Source organism: Lissotriton helveticus, chromosome 6 (assembly GCF_964261635.1).
Source record: "Lissotriton helveticus chromosome 6, aLisHel1.1, whole genome shotgun sequence".
In the NCBI taxonomy this organism is placed as follows: domain Eukaryota; kingdom Metazoa; phylum Chordata; class Amphibia; order Caudata; family Salamandridae; genus Lissotriton; species Lissotriton helveticus.
This window is the reverse complement of record NC_136067.1, coordinates 1,114,965,357-1,114,991,285: the sequence shown is the minus strand read 5'-3', so window position 1 is coordinate 1,114,991,285 and position 25,929 is coordinate 1,114,965,357. Positions and strand designations below refer to the sequence as shown.

At 45.1% G+C, this 25,929-nt stretch overlaps 1 protein-coding gene across 1 annotated transcript in view; it reads right to left on the bottom strand.

The window, feature by feature from the left end:
* Positions 1–25,929, bottom strand: part of CCDC170 (coiled-coil domain containing 170) — a 244,498-nt gene that overhangs the window by 137,062 nt on the left and 81,507 nt on the right. Inside the window, exons 6-7 of the mRNA XM_078646946.1 lie at positions 19,815–19,959; positions 8,249–8,434 (exon numbers count right to left, since the gene is read on the bottom strand). Coding sequence (XP_078503072.1) covers positions 8,249–8,434; positions 19,815–19,959 — 331 coding nt within the window. The remainder of the gene's footprint in view (positions 1–8,248; positions 8,435–19,814; positions 19,960–25,929) is intronic.

The window sequence follows — 25,929 nt, the reverse complement described above, 5'->3', positions numbered from 1 at the left end:
CTAGTTCCTAGGAGAACTGGGATTGTAGACTGACAGATAGGGGGGATAGTGGATGAGGATGATGAGGGAGAGACAGTGGAATTCATAGAAAAGTTAGGGGAAGTATCAGGTTGTGGAGGGGAGTTCGTGTTGGCATTGTAAGGTGGGATGATTAAGGTAGGTTCAGCGTGTTTGGGTCGGGTAGTGTGGTTACAAGGGAGGGCAGGAGTGTTGGTGTTGGTGTTGGTAACAACGCTTGGTAGGCTGTTTATGGGTGGATTGAGATGAATGTTAATGTGCGACGATAAGGTGTATTGTGAGGCGATCGGTGTGTGGGCCTGACCTGAGGAGTGGACTTTTACAAGGAGTGAGATCTCACTTCCGAGTGAGGAGAGTTCAAAAACGAGGGATGAAAGGAGTGGTTCAACCTTAAGGAGTGATTGAATGAAAATTGAGGAGTGAAGTGGATCAGTAGTTTTTAGGAGATTGGTAGAGTTAGAGTAATCTAGGGGGGATAGACTGGGGCGGAACGGGAGGAACACCTGGAGGAGGGAGGAGGGGGGAATTATAATGTGTGGGAGGATAATTTTTGGAGAGAGGGTGTATACAGGAGGTAGACCTGGGAATGGCATTAAATGGCGTGATATGGGAGTCAGAGAGAGGGAGGTGAAAAGAAGAGAGAGCATTATTGGATTGGGGGATGTAAGGGGGTAAGTGGGGGTGGATGGAGGCGTCGCTGAGGAGTTATGTATGGTGGAAGATGAGGGGGGATTGTTCAAGAGGTGATCAAAAGGAGAGGAGCATGCAGCAGGGCATGGAGAATTTGGAGTTAAGGAGGAAGCCAGGGTAGTCATGCGGCTAGTAGGGGAATTAGGCAGTTTAGGGTAATCACGAAGGGGGGTGGGAGAGTCATTGGTATAGGAGGATGGAAGGGAGAAGTGTACAATAGGGGACTGGGAGAGAAGGGTGTCGTAACAGGTTATAATGTTGGGAGCGAGGGTGGTAAGTAGAGATTGGGAATCAACAGAATGATTGGGGGAAGAGGAGTGGGATAAAGTGAGAGGGGATAGCGTTGGAAGGGGGTGAAGGGAATTAGTATTTGTAATGGTGATGGAGGTTAATTGCGGTTGTGAAAGGGCCCCAGTGTTGGGTGTAAGAAGGGAGGAAGGTAAATCAGGGAGAAGAGATAAGGGGGTGGGAGACACGATGGGTGATGAAAGAACTGAGGGTTGGGGTAAAGCCGAGGGAAGAGACAAGGGGGCCGGGGACAAGATGGGAGGAGTAGGGTCTAGGGGTTGAGGAGGTGAGAGGGAAGGGTTCAAGGATTGTGTGAGAGAATGGGATAGAGCGCTGAAGTGATATTCAAAGATGTGGAGGTGGTTTTCAGATGCTTGGATGAGGATGTTTCCAGATTTGAAGGTGGAGATATCTATTTCACCCAGAAAGGAGGGAGAGGGAGTGGTGGAGAGTTTCAGACCGTATGTGATGTTGGGGGAATTAGTGATAGGGAGGTGTCGGAGGAATAGGCTTTTCCATTTAGATGGGCGTTTGGTGAAGAAGATGTAGTTAGTGATAATGGAGGAGTTAAGGCTATTATGGTGAACAGCAAATAAGGTTTCTGGGTGGAGACAGAGAAGTTTGTGCTTGAAGTTTTTCTTACCGTGTTTGGAGAGATGGGAGGGGTAGAGGATTGACCAAGAGTTAGGGCCAAGTTTCGATATGGGTGATGCTGAGATAGAGGGGGGAGAGTGAGGGGAGGCATGATTAGGAGTATAGGGAGAGAAAGAAGAAGCAAACTAGTTTGACCGCACAAATCCAACAGATACTGTATAACCAAAGCAGATTCAAACAGTGAGAGGTATGGGAGAAGCCATATGTGAAAAACAAGGACCCCCTGAATAAAGGTTACAATTCCTAGGACAGGGAAATAAATAAATGTGCAGAAATTCCTAGGCAATCACAATAAAAATACGGGAACTAGTACAAGGAGGGGCGGACAATGAGGTAAATGCACATACATTCATGTATTATTTATTAAACAACAATAGTATAGTACACATAATTATCAGGTAAAAATTATTTATCACAATTTCAAATACACAATTAAAATAAACTTAAAATGATGACGAAATCACCAACAATAATAGAAAAAACTATTAATATTAAAAGAGAAGAGGTGGCAAGGAAATGTATTCGACGCGCGTTTCGGCGTGTAAGACAACGCCTTCCTCAGGAGCCACACAATAACAGTTTTATAAAAAAATATAAAGGGCAGAGTCTCTAAATTTTTCAGTGAGCCGAGACTACCGAGGCGGTATTATAAAATGGATTTTCTTCGTCGATGCGAAGCGGAAATATTTTCTACCGCATTTGCTCGTTTTTCCTGACAGGGTGATGCCGAATGTACGAGTCAAGTTAAAAGAAAATGGTGAAGGCCGGGGGGAAAATCCTGCTGGCGTCTAGCGTCCGTTACGTATACGTTTTATATTTTTTGATAAAACTGTTATTTTACATCATTGGCACTGTTTGTCCGTCCACACGGTTTTTCAATTTGAGCCGTGTCTCATCATTTGGATGTCTTAACGTATGATCGCGGCCATTTTCTTATAAAGGCGTTTACAACACTGATGTAAGGACTGCAATTGTCTTTATGAAAATCCTGCCGTATGCACTATAGGCTTCTTTCATATCGAGTAAAAGATCAAAGACAGATGCACCCTGTCCCTGTTTTTAAAATTTGTGTGGCTCCTGAGGAAGGCGTTGTCTTACACGCCGAAACGCGCGTCGAATACATTTTCTTGCCACCTCTTCTCTTTTAATATTAATTGTTTTTTCTATTATTGTTGGTGATTTCATCATCATTTTAAGTTTATTTTAATTGTGTATTTGAAATTGTGATAAATAATTTTTACCTGATAATTATGTGTACTATACTTTTGTTGTTTAATAAATAATACATGAATGTATGTGCATTTACCTCATTGTCCGCCCCTCCTTGTACTAGTTCCCGTATTTTTATTGTGATTGCCTAGGAATTTCTGCACATTTGTATGGGAGAAGCCACACAGGCTGATTTTCTGTGGGGGGCAGCATATTCAAGTAAAATCAACAGTACAATACAAAAATGGACAGCCAAAAAGAGTAAACGGAGGAGTTGGGAAAAGGGAGAATGGAGTAATGTTTAGCCAAAATAAATAACAACAATAAGAGGTGATGGTGAACCAAACAGAGGAGCATCAGAAGGGGCAGGTCAAACAGGTACAAAATACACAATATAATACAAAATATATAACGAAAAAGGGACGCATCATAAAGTACGTTCAGGTAAAAATGCAAAAGGTTCACAATCTATTAGCCTGTTGCTGTAAGGAAGGGTCACCACTCCCAGGCTCTGGAATGAAAATGTAGAGGTGCTGTTATGGCTGGGGGGAAAAGGCTTGTACCACTAAATAATACACAGATGTAAGCATACATGTCCCTACCACAAGAACTAATTGAGGTTGTCTCTCTCTTGAAATTGCCTCTGCTTTTTTTTTTAAAGAGAATTTAAATTGTACGAATTGCTTGGGGGTCTCCGGCTTCAGTAGTGATTCAGTGGGGGTCCTCACGAGTCAACATTTTGGAAACCACTGGTGTATGGAGCTATCAAGCACACCATGAGAAGAAGGATGGTTGGAGCGGTATTTGGAGCGAATCTCAAATGGTGGGGGCGGGAAATTTTGATGCATTAATAGAAAGATTAAAGGTATTATCTTGTAGCAGTTCAGGAAGCGTAATTTAACTTATCTTATAGTTGTAGTGAGCTCCATTTCAAGATGGCCTCCATCAGGGTGTACAGGGGCATGTCTCTTTTCAGTTTCACCTATTTGACCAATTTAGGTTTCAGGGTAGCGGGCAGAGTCATCAAGTTAGAAAGATGAGTACAAAATGGAGGTCAAAGCTCCCAACAACATGGGGGCTTAGTTGAGTGGCCTTTGGTCAAGTCAGAGCCCTTTGAACAGGCACAAATCTACTACACGGTTTGAAAAGCAAGCAGCTCCAGCATGTAAGCTGGACTTGTGTCAGCTGGCAGCAAGCGATGCCTCCGCTCAGGATGTGCAGTGCCAGCCCATCTCGCACTATACACAAGGAGCCAGCGCGAGCGGGACCTCCAGCTGGTCAAGAGGGGGCAGGAGAACGCGATGCTGGCGGCCCACCAGCGGGATCACAGCGTTGGGGCCGAGATGTGATAAGAGGAGGAGGTCGGGAACAGATCAGCTCCCGCGACCGCCCCAACGTTAGAGGGAAGTGTCATCCGGGACCTCGCGCGTGCCTCAATATCGGTGGGGGGCCGGACTGATTGGGGAGGAGAGCAACAGGCAGCACCACCGGCAAGGCAAAGATCACCCGCAGGTCAGGTCACTGCATCGGCTCAGGCGACCTCAGGGAGGGACGCAGGACGTTACGGCGAGTCTCCGGCGAGCAGTGGGGGAGTAACCGCTCAGACTCACCAGGTCCCGGGCACGGATCCGGGGGCTCCACAGCTGGACCGACTCTGGCGTCGGTCTCAGGTGAGGCGAGGGTCGAGGGGGACTAGCAGGCCCGGGCGCAGAACACGGGACTTCAGCGTGACCAACTCCGGCGTCTGCAACAGGGGACCTTGGGCAGTCTCAGCGAGATCCTGCCATGCCGCGTGCTTCAGGCGAGGGCCATGGGGTCACATCGGCCCGGACTCCGGCATCGGCCCCACAAAATCCTCAGGGCAGTCTCTGCATCTGCGTCAGTGGAAGGGACGGCCCACTCCAGGAGCCGAGCGGTGCAGGTCTCTGGCGAGGACCGTGGGGTCCCGATCGTGGTGGACGGCTGGCGAAACTAGAGAGCCAGGCCGCGAGGAGGACGTGCATCTGTCCGGTCGACTTCTGGTGTAAGTCGAATCTTCGTCTGCAATGTTATCCTAAAGTTCTTTCAATAAATCCAAGGTTGCAAGGTGGTGGTCAGATGGTTAGGTATACAGAGGATAAATACAGATTTTGTATTCCCCAACCCCGGAGCTCTGCGGTAGAGCTCTTACTCGGCGGCCATGGCTGGAAGCCTCCACAGTTGCCCTCTGCAGTTTAGATTCGTCCATTCCAACCCCTTGTATTGCGGGATTTCCTGGCATAAAAGAAATCTCAGGATAAGGCAGCCAGTCATTCTCTGTTGAGATTCAAATGGTTCACCCTTGCCACCCGAAGTCCATCAAAGCCGCACTGCATGGTGAGGGTGTGTTTGAAATGAACGGAAGAAGATATAATGCATGGTAACACTGTCAGGCAGGCTTCGCTCCTGGAACAAGATCCAGATAGTGCTGGTTACAGAGTTGAGTTAAGGATTTACAGCGGCAAGTGTTCTCGCATACACAGGGTCACCGGAAGACTCCACGGCCCTGGGGACAGAATGCTGTACACCACACCTGACCTCTCTTCTACAAACCTGGTTCGCCAAGACTACCTCTGCCAGACTGCAGCAGACTGTTGTGTGATAACTCAGGACTGAAATATGGAGTTATCTGGTAACCCTTCTGAAAGTGAATCTCACAGGCCCCCTGCGAATCTAGTGGGTTAAGGAGACTAAGGTACCCATCTTCCAGCGTTGGTCAGTGCTTAATTTGAGCCAGTGGTCACAGGGGCGCATGGTGTTCATTTTTCCTCCTCAACCTTTCATCCGGAGCAAGAGGGGAAAAAAAAAAAGGGGGAGGGGGAAAGAGGGAGCGAGAGAGGAAAAAACAGTGACAAAAGGAAAAAAGCAATGATGAAAAAGAATTTGCTAGAGTGAGATCAAGGTGCAGAAGGTGTCTGGCAGTGGATAAAAGAGGCATATGGTCGAATGAAGACTGCACAGCCTTGGCATGTGATACTGTTGATGTTTGTGGCTCTTGTTACAGGCTACAGACCAAAACTATGGACCGTGGCACAAATAAAGCACTGGGGTGAACCTGTGTTCTGAAAGATCACATTTCAACAAGTCCCCAACATGCTTTAAAGCAGACCAATTAAAAATGAGTCAACTTAAAACAACAAGCTTGACAATTAAACATCGCACTTGTGGGGTACTTGAGCGAATGTGATCTGGAGAACATTCAACCAGTCTTGGCATTTTAGCCAGCAGCACTCTGGGACTTGTACACCTTCACAAGAAAAATAACAATTGAAGTTCCCATTGCAGCATCAATCAATCAGGGCAGGGTATGCCCAACGTGGGTCCTTTGATCACTTTGCCACTGGATTCAAGCTAGCCTGGCTGATGACGGCTGATTAGCCAGAAACCGTTCCCAGGATGCTTGTTTCTGGTCCAGGGAAGACATGGCTTGGCAGTTCGAGCTGGACTGTTCCCGTGAGGCACAGGGTCTGACTGATTTGCATATGGCCATGTCTGAACTGGGGTGGCGGAGTGAGCTAAAGAATGATGATGGATTAAACCCAGATCAGTTGACTGGGGGTGAGTGCTTGCAATGTTCAACACTCCGTCCATCATCCCCTTTGGTTTTGCTTTGTTCGCCCTAAGTTGGCATGGTATGCCCAGACGTAGGTCCCTTGCTCACTTTTCCACTGGATTGCAATGTTCAACACTCAGTCCATCATCCCCTTTGATTTTGCTTTGTTTACCCAGAACGACTTCTCAATCATGTCTTGTCGTAATGTAATATTCTCAGCCATTTTGCATGAGCAGCGCAATGCAAAATGATAGAAATTATGTGAAAATACCCTGTTGGCGTTTGAATTTCATTCGGGCCTACTTTTTACCTCCACTCGAATTAGGGAAGTTGTCTACTGATTCTTCTTGATAAAGCACTGTAGTCTCTCTTTACAGGAATGCCTCACTGTTACCCGAGTGCAGATGTATGTTTTCCAGTGGGCCTGTGTGTATGTGAGGTGTTTTGGTTTGGGTCTGGCCCATGTATCTGTGTATCGCCATGGGCTGTGAGCCTTGCTAGGAGCTATCTCCCCTTTCTCTATGTGCATAATGGTCCACCTCTCTGGAAGTTGACAACCTGCCTGACTCTTGGCACAGACTTCTAAAAGCTCAGCTACTTTTTATCCTGCTGTAAATACCTGCTGCCTGTATTGAGGAAGTTCTCCATCACTCTCAACATCAAGAAAAAATCAATTTTGTTATGAGCAGCGACCTTAAGGGGTGAAAGAAGAGCTCAAGAGACTTACCAGCAAACCGTTACTCTACAGATGAATGTTTCCTTCCCTGCTGACGTTAGCAGACTTTACCCTTTGCCTATGTGGCCCCTTCTTCTTCACGGTCCTGAGTTTCTATGCTGAGCAGCACTGCTGTCAGCTGAGAATAATGTTTACCTCACCAGGAGCCCTGATAGAGACACAAGGCTGACATTGTTGTTGTGAGCCCATCCAGAATACCCAGACGTGGGTCCGGGCTTACTGTGTTACTGGATTCAAGCTAGCCTGGCTGATGAAGGGTGATGCCCCGAAACCGGTCCCAGGATGCTTGTTTCCTGTCGAGGGAGGACCTGCCTTGGCAGTTCGGGCTGGACTGTTCCCATGAGGAACAGGGTCAAGACTGATTTGCATATGGCTGGGGTGGCATGGTGAGCAAAAGAACAATGAATTTAACCCAGATCTCTTGACTGGGGTTTATGTTTGATTTGCTCTGCATTCAGACCATCATCTGTGTGTCTTGCATTCTACCTTCAGACTCATGCTCATGTGTGGCCTGAAGACACACCAAGACACAACAGACCTCAGCCTTTAGGGAAGCCTGAATAGTTTACAAAAGCTCCTTTCTATTTACCCCAGTTATCTTTCTTGTCCCTGTGGAGCAAGGCCTTTGCTGCGGCTGGAATAAGGAGGTATGCTTAAGGATCACAGAAACCATACATCTGGGATAGTTACCACATCTTGCTTCCAACTTGAAAAAATCCAGAGGAGCCAGGGTCTCCAGAACTCTTAAACTGTGAGAACAACAAAATGCATAATGCATCCCAAAAATGGAAATTGCATTCGCAAACGGCCGAATTTTGCGATTCGTACCGTTTGCGAATGCAATTTCCTTTGATGCATGTGCCCGTAAATGTTCTTAATGGATGCATTATGCTTTTACATTTGTGACTTGTTTTTTTAAATTAAAATTACCTAAGGCATAAAATACATAAAATAAGCAAATAAGTAGACACAAATGGATGTGCGTTCCAAAATAATAATATCTATTTTTATATAGCACCTCAACAAAAACAGCATAGTACATTTTCTTCGTAATCTTGCATATCATTGTAAAAAAAATGTACCTTACGGAGAATGTCAATTTCTTGGGTGCTTGATGCAGACTTCTTTTGCTCTCTGTTAACTTCTGAAACTAATCTCATTATGGTCTCTCGGCTAGCTTTTGACTCTGTTTCATGGACATTGATGGTTTCTTCAAGAGTGAAAACTCGGCCTTTGAGGACTGCATTTTCCTTGTGCTGCTCGCTCACCTAGTAAGAACAAAGCAATTATTTCAAGCATTTAAAAAATGGTTAGTTCTATCTTTTTCTGGGGGAAGGTGCTTAGTCACTGATGTGTGTGTGGATAGGCGAGTGAATATATGTGAGAATGTGTCAACTAATGAGTGGTTGAGTGATTGCATGGATTGATGACTGAGTGACCGAAATGAATTGAGTTATTCTTTATTTCATTTGTTTACTTAACATCGTTGGACAATAATACAATAAAACAGAATGATTTGTTCCTTCTCAATCAACCTAAAATATTAGTATATAACAGATTTCTCATTAAAGTGTATAGTACGTTGGAAAAAACATAAAAAATAGAATTAAGCAGGAATAGTTTTTGAACATTCATGACATCTTTGAAATTATGTTCTGCGGGTTTTCGGAATTTCATTTTACAACCAATGCATTTATCTGTCAGACCTTTGACACATAATGGCCTTGTGTCTTTAATAGTTCTTCTTACTCCATTAAAAATAAAAATTGGTTTGAGGTACTACTTTCGCTGTTTAACTAACTTAGGACATGTGCAAATCATATGCTCAATTGTCTCCTCATATTGATCACATATCTTTATAAGCATCCCAAAGCTCATCTACTTTAACCTGCTTCATAGGAAATGCTTTAAATTCAGCTGCTCCTGTTTCAGTAAAATGGCATTCAGGGGTGCCTGATCTTTGTTATTACTCCAGTTATTCATTTTAACTCTAGGGTGAAGCTGCAGCGAACTGGGGATTCAACTAATAGACTGCTGCTGGTGTTGGAAGTACATCTTTCACTGAAAATATCAGACTTTTTCCTGATATGGATGCGGAAGATTTTTGTGACTTTATAGAATGAGGTGCTCATTTTAGCTTTCTAGAGCAGTAAGCATACTTTTTATGCAGAATGAAAACTCTAATTGTGTATATTTACTGTACTCTGTTCCACAGGAAATTACTTACAGAAAATGTATTATAATGTTGGCTTCTGCAGCACATTCCATAATTACCATGAGATGAAAAACAAAAGAGAAGACTCTTTTTTCTCAAAAAATGGCTCAAACCCCAGAGGTTCAGCATTTAACACAAGTGAGAATCGCCTCAGAACTTACCACAACTCTTAAAATTAAAACTGCACCAGCAACAAACAATTTATATTGTGACTAAAACTGGCTATTGCCCTTTCTACATACTCCTTTTTTTAACCCTCTGAACCAGTTGAGAGTCCCAGGGGGGGCAGGCAGTGGTCCAGATGCCACTGCCTGTCACCACCACCCCTGATGTCTTCCCAACAAAAACACCGATTCCTAAACAAAGTAGGAACCTATGAGAACTTTACAAGAGGGAGATACATGCTAACATTTATATAGCACTTCTCACCTCTGAGGAGGGCACAAACACTGCGGTTTGCATTGAATTCCCATTGCTCTTTCAGAATGCACGGTTGATGGTGAGTTGGATGAAGGCTGGTCTTTAAAGAAGGTGTTGGGTGCAGTTTGTAAGCTTCAAAGATGTGCTTCAAGCCAGGTGTTGCAGGTAAGAATTAAGTGTTCTACAAAGTGCGAGAATAGGCATGGTTGTGCATACCTATCATTTAAGGGCTAGTCGGTATACTACGTGATGAGGTAATAGAGTGCATTATATAGATAAAGGTGAAGTCCACTATAGCATATGCTATTCGGAGTACACCCAAAACCCACAAAGCTCAACTCTTGGAGGCACTGATAATTTTACAGAGTAAATAGGACCAATGAATCCTTCAATTGTAAGGTGGCACAATCGTTCTCAGGGAATGCAGTGAGAACCTGGAACTCGCTTCCTCCTTCACTCCGTGCCATCACCTCCATCCAGATCTTCAAAGCGGACCTCAAATCTCTTTTATTCCAAAGACACTTTCAGAACTAATTCCCTCCTCCTCAGACCCTGCCAGGAAGTTCTTTAGTCTTTGTAAATTTGTCACATATGTTTATATTTTTGATGTACATCCTGTGCTTGCTATGTTTGAAATTGTTTTCCTTTTGCCTGCGTTTTTTTTTATTCTATGGCCTGCTATTGTTCGCCAGGAAGTTCTTTAGTCATTGTAAAATGTGTCATATGTATTCTTACTTTTGCTTGTACACTGTGTTCAGGCCATTTTTGTTTGTTCTATTCCTGCAACAGTTCTCTCATGTAACGTAACTGGTTCTATTGTACAGTGCTCTGACACCTTCGGGTAAAGTCCGCGCTTTATAAAAATGCATTAAATAAATAAAATAAATAAATAAATAATGTAGTACAGTCGCTCTAATAAGTTCTGTTTGAGGGATTATTTTTCTGTAAAAGTGATCTTTTCCAGTCTTGGTTAAAACGCACAAGGCCAGATTCACAAAGGGGATTGTAAACCTGCAGTAGTAGAAGTATTAATCCTCTCTGATGCACATTTATGATCTTTCCATATTCACCAAACACTCTAGCAGTATACCAGGAAAGCTGAGACTCGTACAGTTTTCCAGAGGTATTATCGAGGGGGGCATTTGATAAAAACTGCCATTGCACCGACGAGTAAATGTACAATTGCGCACTATGGAAAGGCAGCCCGGCATGCAAATACACCTTTTTGTTTGCTCTTATTTTTCCAAAGCAAAAACCTTTCTCCCCTTGAAGAAAACCCTTCCCTGGCAACCCAAGTGCATGAGTGACCCATTTCTCTTATAAACCTGGAAGGGGAGTAACTAAATGTTCTGCTACAGCAAAAATTCAACCTTATCTACGGTGGGAATGAGTTAGATAGAAGGTTGTGGCAGTTCACAAACCTATATGAAAAGGGGGGGCCCTCGGCCCCCCCGCACGCATGGCGGCGCGGCGACCGTCGCCCCCACTGTCTCCTTGGTTGCCACTCGGCGGTGGGGGCGTGCCCTGGGGGGCGCGGCCCACCGCCGATTGGCTGGCAGCCCCCTTGACCCGGATCCTGGGAAACAGGTCCGGGTCAGGGGGGGCGGGCTAGAGGAGGGGCCACCTGGCCCCTCAGGAATAAAGAGATAGGGAGCGCCCAGGAGACCCCCTTGTCCCTGGACGCTCCCTCGCCGAAACGGTGTGCCCCGCGCTCGGGGCTTCTTTGTTTTATAATCCTTTTGGGTTTATTTTTCAGGTTTTTGGCTGCGAGCAGGCGCAGGATTCATCGGAGCCCCGCGAAGGATCAACAGCGTCGGGAGCGGCTTCGTGAGGGCGGAGAGCGTCTGTGGCCGTTTTCATTGATCAGGGGGATTGCGGTTGCGAGCTCGGCCTTGCCTGGGGCCCACGCCGGACGCACAGAGCGGTCTGCACCGGGAGCGCACACACGGGACCCCGCCGAAAATGGAATAATGGACTCGGGCCGCTCGTGCAAACTCGGACAAAGAACCGAGAGAGTTCCCGTGCTGGTAAGTGGCTATCCGGTGTATTAGCAGGGCCAGACTGGGAAGGCGGTTAATTATATAGGCGCTATATAGCGTTATGGGCCCAATAACCCATAATTCATGTGGAGAAGGAGGCAGACCGCCAATATAAATGCAATCCGTGCGGGCCTCTCCCTCCAGCGAAGGCTGGCTAATTTGCAACAAAACAACACTCATGAATAGACCTCGCAGCCGGTGTGCCCCCCCTTGAAAGCCCCCGTCCGGTGCCCGCGCCGCCTCCTCTCTTCCCAGCCTTTGTGCGCCGCCGGCAGCAGCCACGCACAAATGGACTACCGGGTCCACGCACGCTATGTTGATTATTTGTGAAAGGCTTGCATGTGAATTTGAACATGGATGTAAACGAGGGCATGTGTGGTTGAGTTTTCATACCTTTGAAGCAAGTTGGCAGATATATTCATACTGGCTTGCCCTGTGGGATCGTTGACAAATCACTGTAAATTTGTAATGAACCTTAATATTTTTATATAGTGCGTCATACCGCAATTCTTACTTGTCTACACACAGTAAATGAAATGGTTCTATATTACCCGATGTCATAGTACTTAATTGACCAACCTTGGAAGGATGGAGGGCTAATTTGGCATTGCTAGGACTGGACCTTGCATATGTTCCGGTATTTATTGCGGGGGAAGGGGGCTGGTCAGGGTAAGGTGAGTACATTGCATGTTGATTTGACGTAATATTAGTTCAGATGTTCGGTTAAAACAAAACATCTATTTTATACGTACTATTGCACTTCCGCTGACTTTTTTGCTTACCCTTTATAAGCTGTTTCGAGCATGTGGGTTTGAAATGTAAAACCACGTGTTTTTCACAGAAAAAAAAAAAAAAAAAAAAAAAAAAAAAAAAATTAAGTGCATGCCCGTTCAGCAGCAGATGTCAGCCAGCTGGAAAGTGTGGATTAACGTTCAAATGGCAAAACCTTGGTTTTGGCTGTTCGCTGTTTTCCGGAGGCCCTTTGGATAATTCAGAACAAAGGGGGTGGGGGGACTGCAGGCCGCAGTCATTTCCCTTCGCAAAAAATCTCATGAGGACAGGAAAGCGGACAGGATGGACACACACCATCTGTGTGAACTCTGGCAGAATGTCCCTCCCATGAATAATTTAGCTCTAGTCATCGGTGGATGCAGTACTGGGCCACATCCTTATTAGTTAATTTAATTGTTTAAAACGTATACAGTTCTATAGTTTTGCCGGTCAGGGAGCCCGGCTAGCTCAGCCGTTAGAGACATGATTAAACGTACCTTGAGCGGCAGTTCTGTGAACCATTTTATCGTACCATTATTGAAGTGCAATTGTGTTACTTTTACCAGCTAGACTTCATGTACCAGATTGTGGCCTTGAACGTTAGTGATCAAATACCTCGATTGTAATACAGTGTAGAGTGAAATAGAGCTGCATACCTCTGACAGGGCCGGGGTCATTTTCGTCTTTTGGCAGTTCACGGTTCAAATGAAAATGAATGTCTCCCCGAGCCCCACTTTCCCTCGGCAGCTCGCTGCATACTTGAATGGCTTGACTGTCCCTTAGTCTGACGACCAGTGGTGACGTCAGTACACTAATAATTGGATTAGTTAGTACTTGCCTTGGTATACTGAAAGGGTCTCGTAGGGAAAACATGTCCTTTTTTAAAGAAGTTTGAACTAATTCCTTGCGCTATCCTCCAATGCTAAGCTTATTAGAGAGCGAATTGGCATCCGTGAGGGAGTCCTCTTCAATGGTACAATACTTTCGGATACGGGGGACTTGCTCAAAGGGTAGAGTTCCTTCCAGTGTCCTTGGGTGCCCTTCGGGGACGTGTAATAATGTGTTGAGCTTTATTGGTTTTGTGTACAAGTTACACGCTTATTCGCCTTCTATAACTAACATGGCTAGGTCCAAGGAATTGGCTTTCTCCGTACCATGCATCATGGTCAATACTCAGTCTGATTGTTAAGTCAGTTCTAAAGCTCATTCAACTTACCAAATCATATGCCATAATTTATATAGCGGTACCACTTGTGATGCCATTTCAACAGAAATTCTAGAGGGGCCTGGGGTGGCAGTGTCCTTGAGTTCACCACATCTTTATTCCCAGATATGGTCTCGTCTTGGGTGACATTAGAGAAGGGAGTCCCACATCACAAGCTGCCCCAGTAGTACAATAAACGGTTTGAAAAGGGTGTCTAGATATTGTGTGCGGGTTCTGCTAGGAAACCACATGCAGAGATGACGGGTCTGCCTGGACTACCATTAGGGTGTTTGTGAAGTTTGGGCAGGATATAGATCAACCACAGACAAAGTGGCTGTAACGGCTAGGGTGGTTGCTCTCAATTCTGGGGAACTGGGTTCGAGACTCTGTGATGACGCTCAACATCCCGTGAGTCTGGACAAAGCGCGTAATCTCCCTGTGCTTGACAAAACAGAATGTCCCGGATCACGGAACATTGTTATGTCCTTCGTAGTAAATTGAGACATTCGGGTGGGTGTTAAATAAATACTTCAGGGTTGGTCATTACCAAATTGTGTGACATCTTAAGAGGAAGGCGATGTGTTCTGATAAATTTGGTTTTGCAGTGTTTGTACTTCATTATTGCAAAAATGCTGCGCTGGGCTATAGCTGTTGGGCAGGAGGCAGATCTTACTATGTCGCGATGTTGTGCCTTAAAATTTTTAATTTTATTGTTATATTACTTTGTGTATATTATCGGGGTATATTGTTTCATGAAGGTTATTGGGGGGCATGCTGCTGCCTTTCTAGCCAAAATTAGACTTGTACCTTTAAAAATTTCTTTCATGAGTAACCAGTGTAACACAAGTGTGGTAAGGTAACACATCCCCAGCTCTTCAAGCATTTAAGAATCCAGTCAGCCCAAAACACGGGGGCACCTACGCCATCTTAGATTGGCACTGGTGGTATCCGCTGTAGTCAAGGTGACCCGAGGTACACAAAGTCACCAATGCCCATCAACTGGATCGCATCCACGTGCCGGGGGGGACCCAGCAACGGGGAGCTTGGGCGTTTAAAATGCTCGGGTTGTACTTGGTTAGAATTCACAAGGCAGACGCAGCTCCCTGATGGGATGGGCCCCCACCAGGGGTGGTGAGTTACCCAAAATATACTCTGTTGGCATTCGGTTGATGAGTTCAGTTCTGAAAAACTCATTGTCTAAATCAGAGCTCACGCTACATGGGGACATTAAATTTCACCTAGAGAATGGGATGGTTGGTGACATGCCTGGGCTGCTTATTCATGTCTCACAAGCACTTGCTATACTTTATCGAAGCCATGGTTGCTGCTTAGTTCTCTTACGCGAGGAACAGCCATTGCCATAAGTCAAATTTGTCATTATAGAACGACTATCAGTGGTCTGCTAGGTGATAGTTGGAACAATCATGGAACCATTCATGAATAGGGTATACCACCTTCCATTGGGGTCAACCTGGGGGTTAACGTCATCTAAGGGTAGGGCTTAGCGAGACTGAGGGACAGTTTCCCAGGTCCCACTTTCCTTTGCAAGCTGAAGCAGAAAGCCAAACAATGGACTTATTTCATTGTGGAGCTAATCACCATATGAGGTGCTGTTCACTAATATAGGGGGGATATACGCCAGTCCTAACATTGCACCTGTCCAAACGCCCCCTTCATGGATGGTAGGTTTAAACCAACAGTAGTAAACTATCCTAGGGTTAGCTGTATTGCCTGCAGCCTTCAGGCTAAGTCTTGAGGGAATATAGAGCTACTTGTTTTACCACTCTTTAATGTCATGAATGAGGAAATGGAAAAGGGCAGGTGTATAACAACAAATGTATGTATTTGTACTAAACACACCCCCTGTGGTTCAGTCAGTAAAACTTAATTTTCACACAGGTAAATGGGCCAATATACGTTGAGCCTAGGATGAGATTGGAGGCAAATGATTCGGTGTAAAGACCTCTATAGCACACAGTAATTTACCACCATATACGTTGAGCTCTAGGGGTACACCAAAGCCATATATTAATAATATGGTGGGGGAACCACGAATGGCATGGAGACAGGGCCTAGAGCCTCTAGAACGAATAATGGGGGTCCTGATAAAGATACACACCCTGATGTCACACCTAAAAGGTGCCCAAGAGCCTAGTTGCGGCATCACATAGTACTGGGGATGCATGTGATCATGTCCGGGTGGCTGGGATGATATTTCCCAGAAGCCAAAGTGGCGTACTTAAAAGGTCCTTGGGGCCAGCTTAGGGCCTAGCGGAGTTTGGGCTGTGCTAAATCTTTAGCCAACAACTGTGATACTGCATTGCTAAAGTAAGCCGTCTTGTTTTAACACATAGATCCTATGCATAAAGACGGGGGTAGGAAGCAGACAAACTGAGGCATTAAGATTAGCTAAGTTTAGCGACTGATGGTAATGTAAGTCTGACACGTGTACAGCAGTTATTGCCGGAAAGACTAATGGTGCGTGTCTATCTTTCCAATTTATGTATGACCGGGTCCATGGTTGATACCTGGAGTGCTCCAAATCACAGCAGCTGCAACAGGTGGACAGCCCAGGGGATGCTTACGTCAGTCACGGCTGGGTCCATGGCGGATATCTGAGGAGTACTCCACACCGCAACATCATCAGTGGGTGGACGGCAAAAGGAAAGCATACGTCGAGAAAGAAGACACCAAGGGCCCAAGTATTGCTGGCAGGTGTTAGTGTTACCCCTTCCCTAAGGTGGAAGTGGGAATGGTTACCCAGGTTTTCTTGGTCTTTTTTCTGGTTCTTGCAGTTTCTCAAACCTGCCACGCAGGGGAGGAACTCCTCACCAGAAGTTGAGGAGCCAAAAAATGGTTGCCCAGGTTTTTCTTGGTCTTTTTCTGGTTCTTGCAGTTTCTCAAACCTGCCACGCAGGGGAGGAACTCCTCGTTAGAAGTTGAGGAGCTAAAAATGTGCCAGCACAAACAACGTGCCGGACGCAGGACAGGGAAGAGTGGGTTTGAGGGTCTGTGCCATGGTCAGTTCAGGAACTGCTTTCAGGGACTTTTAGCTCAGCAGCCCGACCCCCTGTCAATGGTGATACCTCACCTAGGGGGGACTGAATGGGCCAAACTGGGGAGGCGATTACTCATTGATGGGTTCATCTCCACTGTGGGTGGGTCTTCAGGACAAGCCCGGGTGGCACAGTGGGTGGGTCTCAACTGATCCCAGGGTGGCAAGGACCCGGTCGGGGCGTTGAATCACTCGATAAAGAGGATCAACACACAGCGGGACAAGTTATTTCAAGCCCCGGTTCCAGATGATCCAACATGGGTGTATTTGTCCTACCTGGTAAGGGGAGTCCATTTGACGGAGGAAGGAAGTGGCCTGGGGTCTGGGCCTGGGTGGAAGGTTTACTAGAGTGAGAACTTTCTAGGGTAGGTCTAGGCAGGGGGAGGCCAGATCGTCGGTTAACAATGCTGGCCTGTGGCGGTAAGGTCATTATCGGTGAGCACATATTTTGAGGTCTGAGGGGGCGGGCATCATCCTATGGAGGTTCCCGCCCAGGGGGAGGAGCCTGCGGGCCACTCCCACAACTCCAGGGGCAAGGTAATAGATGCTGCAAAGCAAAGGAGCGCGGGTAGGAGTAGTTCACGCTTTCCTTAGGCTGGTAGCCACCCCGCGCGCGTGGACTCATGACGCCACCGGCGCAGAGTAAGGGCCCTCCTTTAGTGGGTAAATGGAGTTCAGGGCGTAGACCGGGCAATTCCCGGGGTAACACTGCGCATGCGCACATCCAGAGGGGAGGCGCAGCTTGTAGGACCTGACACCGGTAGTGACCCTGCCATATGGCCAGAAATGTACAAAAATTCTAGATGAGGATGTTTAGTATAAGTTAGGAATAACTTGTATTAGAGTTTTGTTAAAGTCAGGCTCTCAAACTTGTTGCTAAGAGTATGTACCTAAATGTCCTGCTGAATTTTTGTATAAATTGTTGATTATGCAATTAAAACCTTTTTTAATTTCATACTTTAATAAATACGGCCGGGCGACTAGCGCCCGCCTTCCAAAAAGTAAAGACGTCTCGTGTCCACGTTCCTGGGTATTGGGTGCCGGATTGGGGGGGAGGCGGCAGCTAGTCGCTGACCATGTGAAAAGGGGGGGCCCTCGGCCCCCCCGCACGCATGGCGGCGCGGCGACCGTCGCCCCCACTGTCTCCTTGGTTGCCACTCGGCGGTGGGGGCGTGCCCTGGGGGGCGCGGCCCACCGCCGATTGGCTGGCAGCCCCCTTGACCCGGATCCTGGGAAACAGGTCCGGGTCAGGGGGGGCGGGCTAGAGGAGGGGCCACCTGGCCCCTCAGGAATAAAGAGATAGGGAGCGCCCAGGAGACCCCCTTGTCCCTGGACGCTCCCTCGCCGAAACGGTGTGCCCCGCGCTCGGGGCTTCTTTGTTTTCCCACCCACCATCCCTTGGAACAAAAAGTTTGGTAGCAGTTCTTATCTCTGGTTGAAGGGTAAGTTCTGGATGTACGGTCCACGGGTCTCACAGGGTAATAGAGATGAACGGTTGGTGTATTTTGTTGATGCTTTTGGCTAGGAATTTTTTCCCCCTTTTAGCAAGTCATGTGTGAAATGAACTGTATTTAATGCTATGTGTCTTTAGGCCTTTTTTCCCTTTGTAGCTATACGTTGATACTGTTTGAAGTGAACTGTATTTAATGCTATGTGTCTTTAGGCCTTTTGTTCCCTTTGTAGCTATACGTTGATACTGTTTGAAGTGAACTGTATTTAATGCTATGTGTCTTTAGGCCTTTTTTCCCTTTGTAGCTCTACGTTGATACTGAGTGAAGTGTACTGTATTTTATTGCTATATGTCTTTAGGCCTTTTTTCCCTTGGTAGCTATACGTTGATACTGTTTTATTAGCCAGTGTAGCTGTCCTTTAGAATTTTTTCCCATAGGTCGTCGTATTTATTAGGTATGGGGCATGCGGTAAGGTCATTATCGGTGAGCACATATTTTGAGGTCTGAGGGGGCGGGCATCATCCTATGGAGGTTCCCGCCCAGGGGGAGGAGCCTGCGGGCCACTCCCACAACTCCAGGGGCAAGGTAATAGATGCTGCAAAGCAAAGGAGCGCGGGTAGGAGTAGTTCACGCTTTCCTTAGGCTGGTAGCCACCCCGCGCGCGTGGACTCATGACGCCACCGGCGCAGAGTAAGGGCCCTCCTTTAGTGGGTAAATGGAGTTCAGGGCGTAGACCGGGCAATTCCCGGGGTAACACTGCGCATGCGCACATCCAGAGGGGAGGCGCAGCTTGTAGGACCTGACACCGGTAGTGACCCTGCCATATGGCCAGAAATGTACAAAAATTCTAGATGAGGATGTTTAGTATAAGTTAGGAATAACTTGTATTAGAGTTTTGTTAAAGTCAGGCTCTCAAACTTGTTGCTAAGAGTATGTACCTAAATGTCCTGCTGAATTTTTGTATAAATTGTTGATTATGCAATTAAAACCTTTTTTAATTTCATACTTTAATAAATACGGCCGGGCGACTAGCGCCCGCCTTCCAAAAAGTAAAGACGTCTCGTGTCCACGTTCCTGGGTATTGGGTGCCGGATTGGGGGGGAGGCGGCAGCTAGTCGCTGACCATGCGGCAACCCATGGTTTGTTCTACTCAGCTCCCACCTATCACTACTGCATAACACTCTGCACTTGTGACAAGAGAATTATGCAATAGTACAACCTATGTACTCCTTGAAGGTATACTTTTGTAAGCAGCGGTCAGGCATAAATAGAGTCATTTATAGCTACAAGGGCAGGTTTATGGCAGTAAATGGCTTTGTAACGTGGGTCCACTGCGTGTAAGAGAGGCATATTTTTTCATGGTGGCCCTAAAATTCTCATTGCTGCTAGCAGTACAAACTGAATCTTATGGACAAAACAGAACAGCACAAAGCAGCAAAAAACTTTGTTGCATTTAATAGGAGGACAGCAAATGAAAAAAGTGGTTCCTGCACCTTTGAAATAAGAAGTTCCTGGGGTTGCTCTCTGCCCCTCATATCCATCTCCAGGCAGCCAGAAAGGTGTGTTAGAAACTCTTCAAAATTCCGGCTGTTCCTAGAAGCATGATGCCTGCTCTCCTCCCACTGAGTGTAATATTTCCTAACCAGACAAACACCAGAGAACACAATTAGGGTCATGATAAGACAGCAAAACACAATATAAAAATGTACTACAATCACAAACTGGTGGAGCCGCGTAATTTTAGCTCCACCTTTACATAACAAAGTAACGTTGTTTTACATATATTCTGTGTGCCTAACTTTATTAACATGGAGTAATGACTTCAAATGTACTCCTAAAGTGTATTCGCTGTGAAAAACCTAGACACTCATGAACGTGTGCCCATTAATGTTTAGCTTAGTCATGAAAAGATGTAGTTCTCATTTATATTTATACTTATGTTTCAAGTCTTATTCCATTCATTTTAATCATATTGCATACGTAATCATGAACGCATTATTAATTTTGCAGTTGTTTTGAAGCTATACATGCATCTAGTGTCATGCATTTGAAGTGCACATTGAAAATGCTTAACTATAGTTTTCTTGAATAGACCTTTATTTCTTAACAAAAAAAAAATGTGTCCTTGCTCTGTATGTTCTTTTCCTCTGTAGCTGTGTTTTAGTGATTTCATGGCTAGAGAAAGGAGTAAGTATTGGGTATTACAGATAGTGAGGCCTGAGAAGAGAAATCTCGATGAGAATGGAACGATTTAATGATCAGAAGAAGCCTCCTTTTCATCACGTTTCAGAAAAGAGGGAGCCCACGGTTAACTTGGTCATTCGAGCTCTGTGAGGTAGGAAAATCAACGGATGTTGCAGATGCACACTGTGAGAAAGAGAACAAATTGAGGGGCATTATACCAAGGGCAAGTATCGCCGCTTTCTCGGCGAATTGTGCCGAGAAAGCGGCGATACTGGTAGAGCCCTATTAACAAGGGCATTTTAAAGCCTGTCCCAAGCCCGCTTTGCATGTCGGCGATAAACATCGCTAATGACATGCAAAGTGGGCGTGCCCACGTCCAACCACATGAAAAATGTGGTTGGAGGTGGGAACACCCTATTACCAAGGAAGGCGATGGGAGGAAAAGACCTGCGATAAACTCATTTATCGCAGGTCTCCCAACGCCTGCTCTGACCAGGCGTTAGGCATTGATAACATGGGGGTGTGAATCATAAAGCTGAATCCACCCCCCCATATTATCAAGGCCCACATTAGCGCATGAAAGCAACGTTTGTTTTCATGCGCTAATGAGCCATATCGCCGACTATCGTCGGATTTCTATTCGCCTGCCTGATGCGCGTTGATAATTGCGCGCTAAAAAGGCGATGAAATCCGGCGATACGGGAATGTGCGTTGTGCGTTTTCCAACGCACTCCTCGGTAATATGCCCCTGTGTTTTGATGATGTGCTGAGAGAAATGGATACTTCTGGAACCTTCTGATCTCAATTAGTGCTCATAAGGTTAGACGTGTACGGCAGATTCCTTTTGGCTTTGTGAGGTACAGGCCTCTCTGCTTCCTTCTGCCCTTGTAAATGTGTAGCTTCAGCTTCAACACTAATTTCCCTTTCCGGAAGACTTCTAGTAGAGACTTCACAATGCTGCCACCTTTTTCCTTTATTCCCGAATCCTTTAAGACCCTCTATTTTAAATAATTCTCATTCTAGCTTAGTGCATGGTTTAGATCAGGGCACAAGTCCTACAAAAAGAAGTGGGGGGACGCGGTCACGTTAGTGACGTCACGACAGGAAGTGACGTCGCGAAAGATGGCTCCGATCTCGTCCCAGAGAGGCCAAAAAGGTGTGAAGTACAGCTGTTTGGCAGGGGGGACGGCGTCCACCCTGTAAAATAAGTGGGGGGACGCCGTCCACCCACGTGGTACCCCGACTCGAGCCCTGGTTTAGATGACTCTTAAATCTTTTGATATTTGGAAGGAGGACCAAAGTTATTTAATTGAACACCAATTTCTAATTCTTGAAATCTGTTTTGCTCTGACGTTCTATGCTTAATGCTACCGAGTCAAAATTTGCTTCCCAGCCTTAATTTGCATGTCGTAATTCTTTATGTTTATAACATGTTCTTGATTTTTGCAGTTACTGGGATGATTATAAAATTGTAATAAATCCACTTAACGTTAGTTCCTCATTCTTAGTCATTATTGTGTGGCTAAATGAGTTGTACAAACTTTAAATTTTCTATTTGAAGTTCAACTCCGTTTTGCCTCTCAGCCAACCAGAAAGATCCATCCGGTGAGAAATGGTAACCGCTTCTTGCGTGCTCCCTCTGGTGAAACCGAGAATGAAAGGATAGTTGGTATATAATAATAAAAAAAAAATTGGCAATAATTGTAAAAGGGTTATAAAAAAAAAACTATACATACAATTAGGCACTGGAAGATTAGGCTAGAAGTGAAGTCGGGCAAAAGTAATATTAAATAGATTTACCACGGAGGGAGCCAATGGGGCTCAGAGACAGACACCCTTTCCAAAGAGCTGTGCCTTTCTTTGGTGCAGACGAGGATATCATTGGCCAGGGAAAGCTAAATAGATTGCAGAACACATTGTCCGTTCTCTTGGTTCACCTGCCACTCATTTTGTAAAAGCTTTGATTTGTGTAGCTGGCTTTCATCTGATGCAAAGGTTTACCTTAATAATTGTAAAACTACACTTGCTGCATATGCCATTGCACCAATTGCTATTCACTTTATTTAATGGTAGGCGTGACAGTGCTGAAAAATGCATTAAACATAATCACATCTGAGAAGACAATCCTTTTATCTGGAGTGAATCATTAATTCTAGGATTCGTTATGGGATTGAGCAAAGATTTTTCAAATTTTCTTTTGAGAAAGATGGGAATTTGGAATCAATAATGAGTAGGAACTAGGAAATACACCAACAACTTATAATAAAAAAACTCTTTAGTAGCTGGCTCCTACACCACACACATGTCTACGCTACTGGACGTCATTCATGTTTATCTATTTTAACATGAATATTAGAATTATAGGTTTAGATGAATACACAGTGAAAGATAGTAAAAAGCTTAATGAAAGACACAATTTCGTGTCTGTTAAATCAGAATGTAAAGCTCCTGCGTACCCAGTAAATTAAGAAAGTCTAGTCCCATCCACCCTGCTTGCATAAAGAGACCCCATCCTCTGCAGAATGTGGTCTGTAAATTCAATGTCACTTTTAACAAAACCAATTGACAACTAAAAACTTTACTTTGTTATCAACTCAGAGAATTGGCGTGATAAACCCCCACATGCATCAACGTTTTTTGCATTCGCAAACGGTGCGATTCGGAAAAATCGGCCGTTTGCGAATGCAAAATCCGTTTTTGGGATGCATCAAACTTCTGTGCATAATTCGCTATTTTTAGCATTTCTAAAAATTGCGAATGCATTTAAGGAATCGCATTTGTGAGATTCCTTAAATGCAATGCATCATTTTTTTTAAAATAGCGAATTTGAAAATTGGAAGTGCAAATTAACACGAGGTTGACCCTCGTGTTAATTTGCGAAAATTGTTAAAAAAGCAAAAAAAAACATTTTTAAAACTTGCATGTTACAGACACACATGTCCATAGGACATGTGTGTGTGAAACATCCACTTAAAAATAAATTTCAGGGGTGCAGGGGGGGGTCCTTTGGACCCCCCCCCTGCACCCATGGAATGCATGAAGATTATGCGAATTCTAATTTGCTAATTCGCAATTCCCATTGATTCCTATGGGCCTTTTGGCCCATAGGAATCAATGGTAAATGCAAATTAGCAAATTAGAATTCGCATAATATTAGCGATTCGGAAAAAAATTCGAATTTTACCGAATCGCTATTATTATTAGAAAATATTCATGCATCCCGGTTTGCGAATTCTAAATTGCGTTTCGCTATTTTTCGCAATTTAGAATTCGCAAACGGCCGGGATGATGCATGTGGGGGAAAATCATTTACTTTATTTTGGAACAGTCAAAAGTGTAAAATAGGAATGAATCCCTGTGATCATCAGAGTTTATATGCAAAAGCTCCATGCATGAGGATCTTAAAATCAGGGGGTTTTATGTACATCCACCAGTAATGTATATTTATATTCCCCAATCTAATATGTTAATTATGTGTTAGTATTTTAGCTCAATCTGGCAGCATAAATGTGTGTGTGAAGAGTCTGGCTAAGGAAAGTGAAGGAAGGTAGCAGACAAAGAAAAAGTGTAATGCAAAGCTTTGATGTCACAATATCAATGTCAAAAATATTGCGAGACTAAATATCGCCACAACATATTGAGTTCACAGATATCAACTTTCCATACTTACTATATAAATACAGATCACAAAAATACATTTGACCAAACTTTTGCCTTTAAATAGGTAAGCATATGTAATTTAAACGATTTAACAATAAATGTACTTAAAAAATTATATTAACTTTGAAAGATTCATCACATTACATACAATGTAAACCTTCTTGTACAAATGATAATGGAACATTGTATTTTATGGCAATAGCAATGCTGGATTATTTTGCAGAAATTGTTTCTCATAACTGCATCAGACCACTAAAATGCCATTAGATTAGCCCATAATGAGGTGTCCCATGAGCCTTATGTAATAGCAGTCAATGTTTTTTTTAAATTTGGTATATGGCGTCCATACTTTGATAGATACTAGGGATGCATAGATAATATCACGTGCTAATGACCAAAAGGTGTTACATATAAGATCTTCCAAAAAAAAAAGACATCCATGTTAGAACTGGGGGTCTCTAGTTGGCAGGGGTAGGTACCACTGTCCAAATAGGGACCCTTGCTTCTAGTCAGGGTAAGGAGGAAACCCTCTCGAGATAACCCCTGCTCACCCTCTAGGTAGCTTGGCACGAGCAGTCTAGGCTAACCAGAGGCAATGTGTAAAGTATTTGTACTGACACTCACAGTAACACAGTGAAAACACCACAAACTGACTCCACAACAGCTTAAAAAAATAAAGGTATTTAATCTAAACTACACAAGCCCAAAATGACAAAAATCCAACATACACAGTTCAAGGATATGGTTTCAAAAGAGTTCTTAAAGTTTGCAATAAAGTTCTTCAGGTTGCGATAAAATAAACCACAGATACGTGAAAAGTTCACAGTTGCGTCACGTTTACTCACAGTACCTTTTAGTTGCAACAAAGTTCCAAAAGCAGAAGCTGGTGCGGTGGAAAACAAGCGATGCGTTGCTCCTGAGACCCTGGGGAGGCGTTTGCGACAGCCCCGCTGCAGCAGCGGGCGTGTTACGACGAATCCGGTCTGTAAGAGGAGGAAGGCCACTTATATGGATTCTGGTGCATAGGTTCCGTAGGAAGTTTGTTCTCGCAAAAGGCACGATGCGACGATCTTTGGAGTTGCGACGATCTCCGGGGCGACGATGCGCGGACCAGCGGTGATCTTCTCTCTCGCAGCTCCTCGACGTGATGGTTTCTGCGACGATACTCGCAGTGACGTAATGCGGTCCGCAAGCAAGCGGTGCGGCGATTTCACCCAGCGACGGCAGGCTCTGCGACAACACTCGCAGCGATGTTAGACTTTCCCGCACCGGTCTGGTGCGTCCCGCAAACGAAGGATGCGACGGCTCTGGCAGCGGCAACAGGTGCTGCGACGATCTCGGCCTTCGTAGTGGCGGAAATCTTCTCGCACTGTCGGGGATGCGCTCCGCAAGCGAGCGATGCGACACTTTTCAATTGCAAAAGTCTCTCAAGCTTAGTTTCAAGCTTCCCAGCACAGGTACAACTTCCAGAGGCCCCACAACTGGATCAAGCACTCTAGGAAGGACAGAACTCTCTCAGCAGAGTTCAGGGAAGCTGGAGGTGAAGTCCTTTTGTTCCTGGGACTTCAGAACAGGGAGCCAGCTCTTCTCAGGCCCTTGGAGATTCCTTCAAGACAGGGGACACAGCACAACAGCAAAGTCCTTCCCCTCCCCTTGGCAGCAAAGCAACAGCAGGTCAGTCCAGCAGAGCAACAGCAGGACAGTCTTCCTTCTTCAGAGTCAGCTTTCTCCTTGGCAGAGGTTCCTTCTCGATTCCAGGATGAT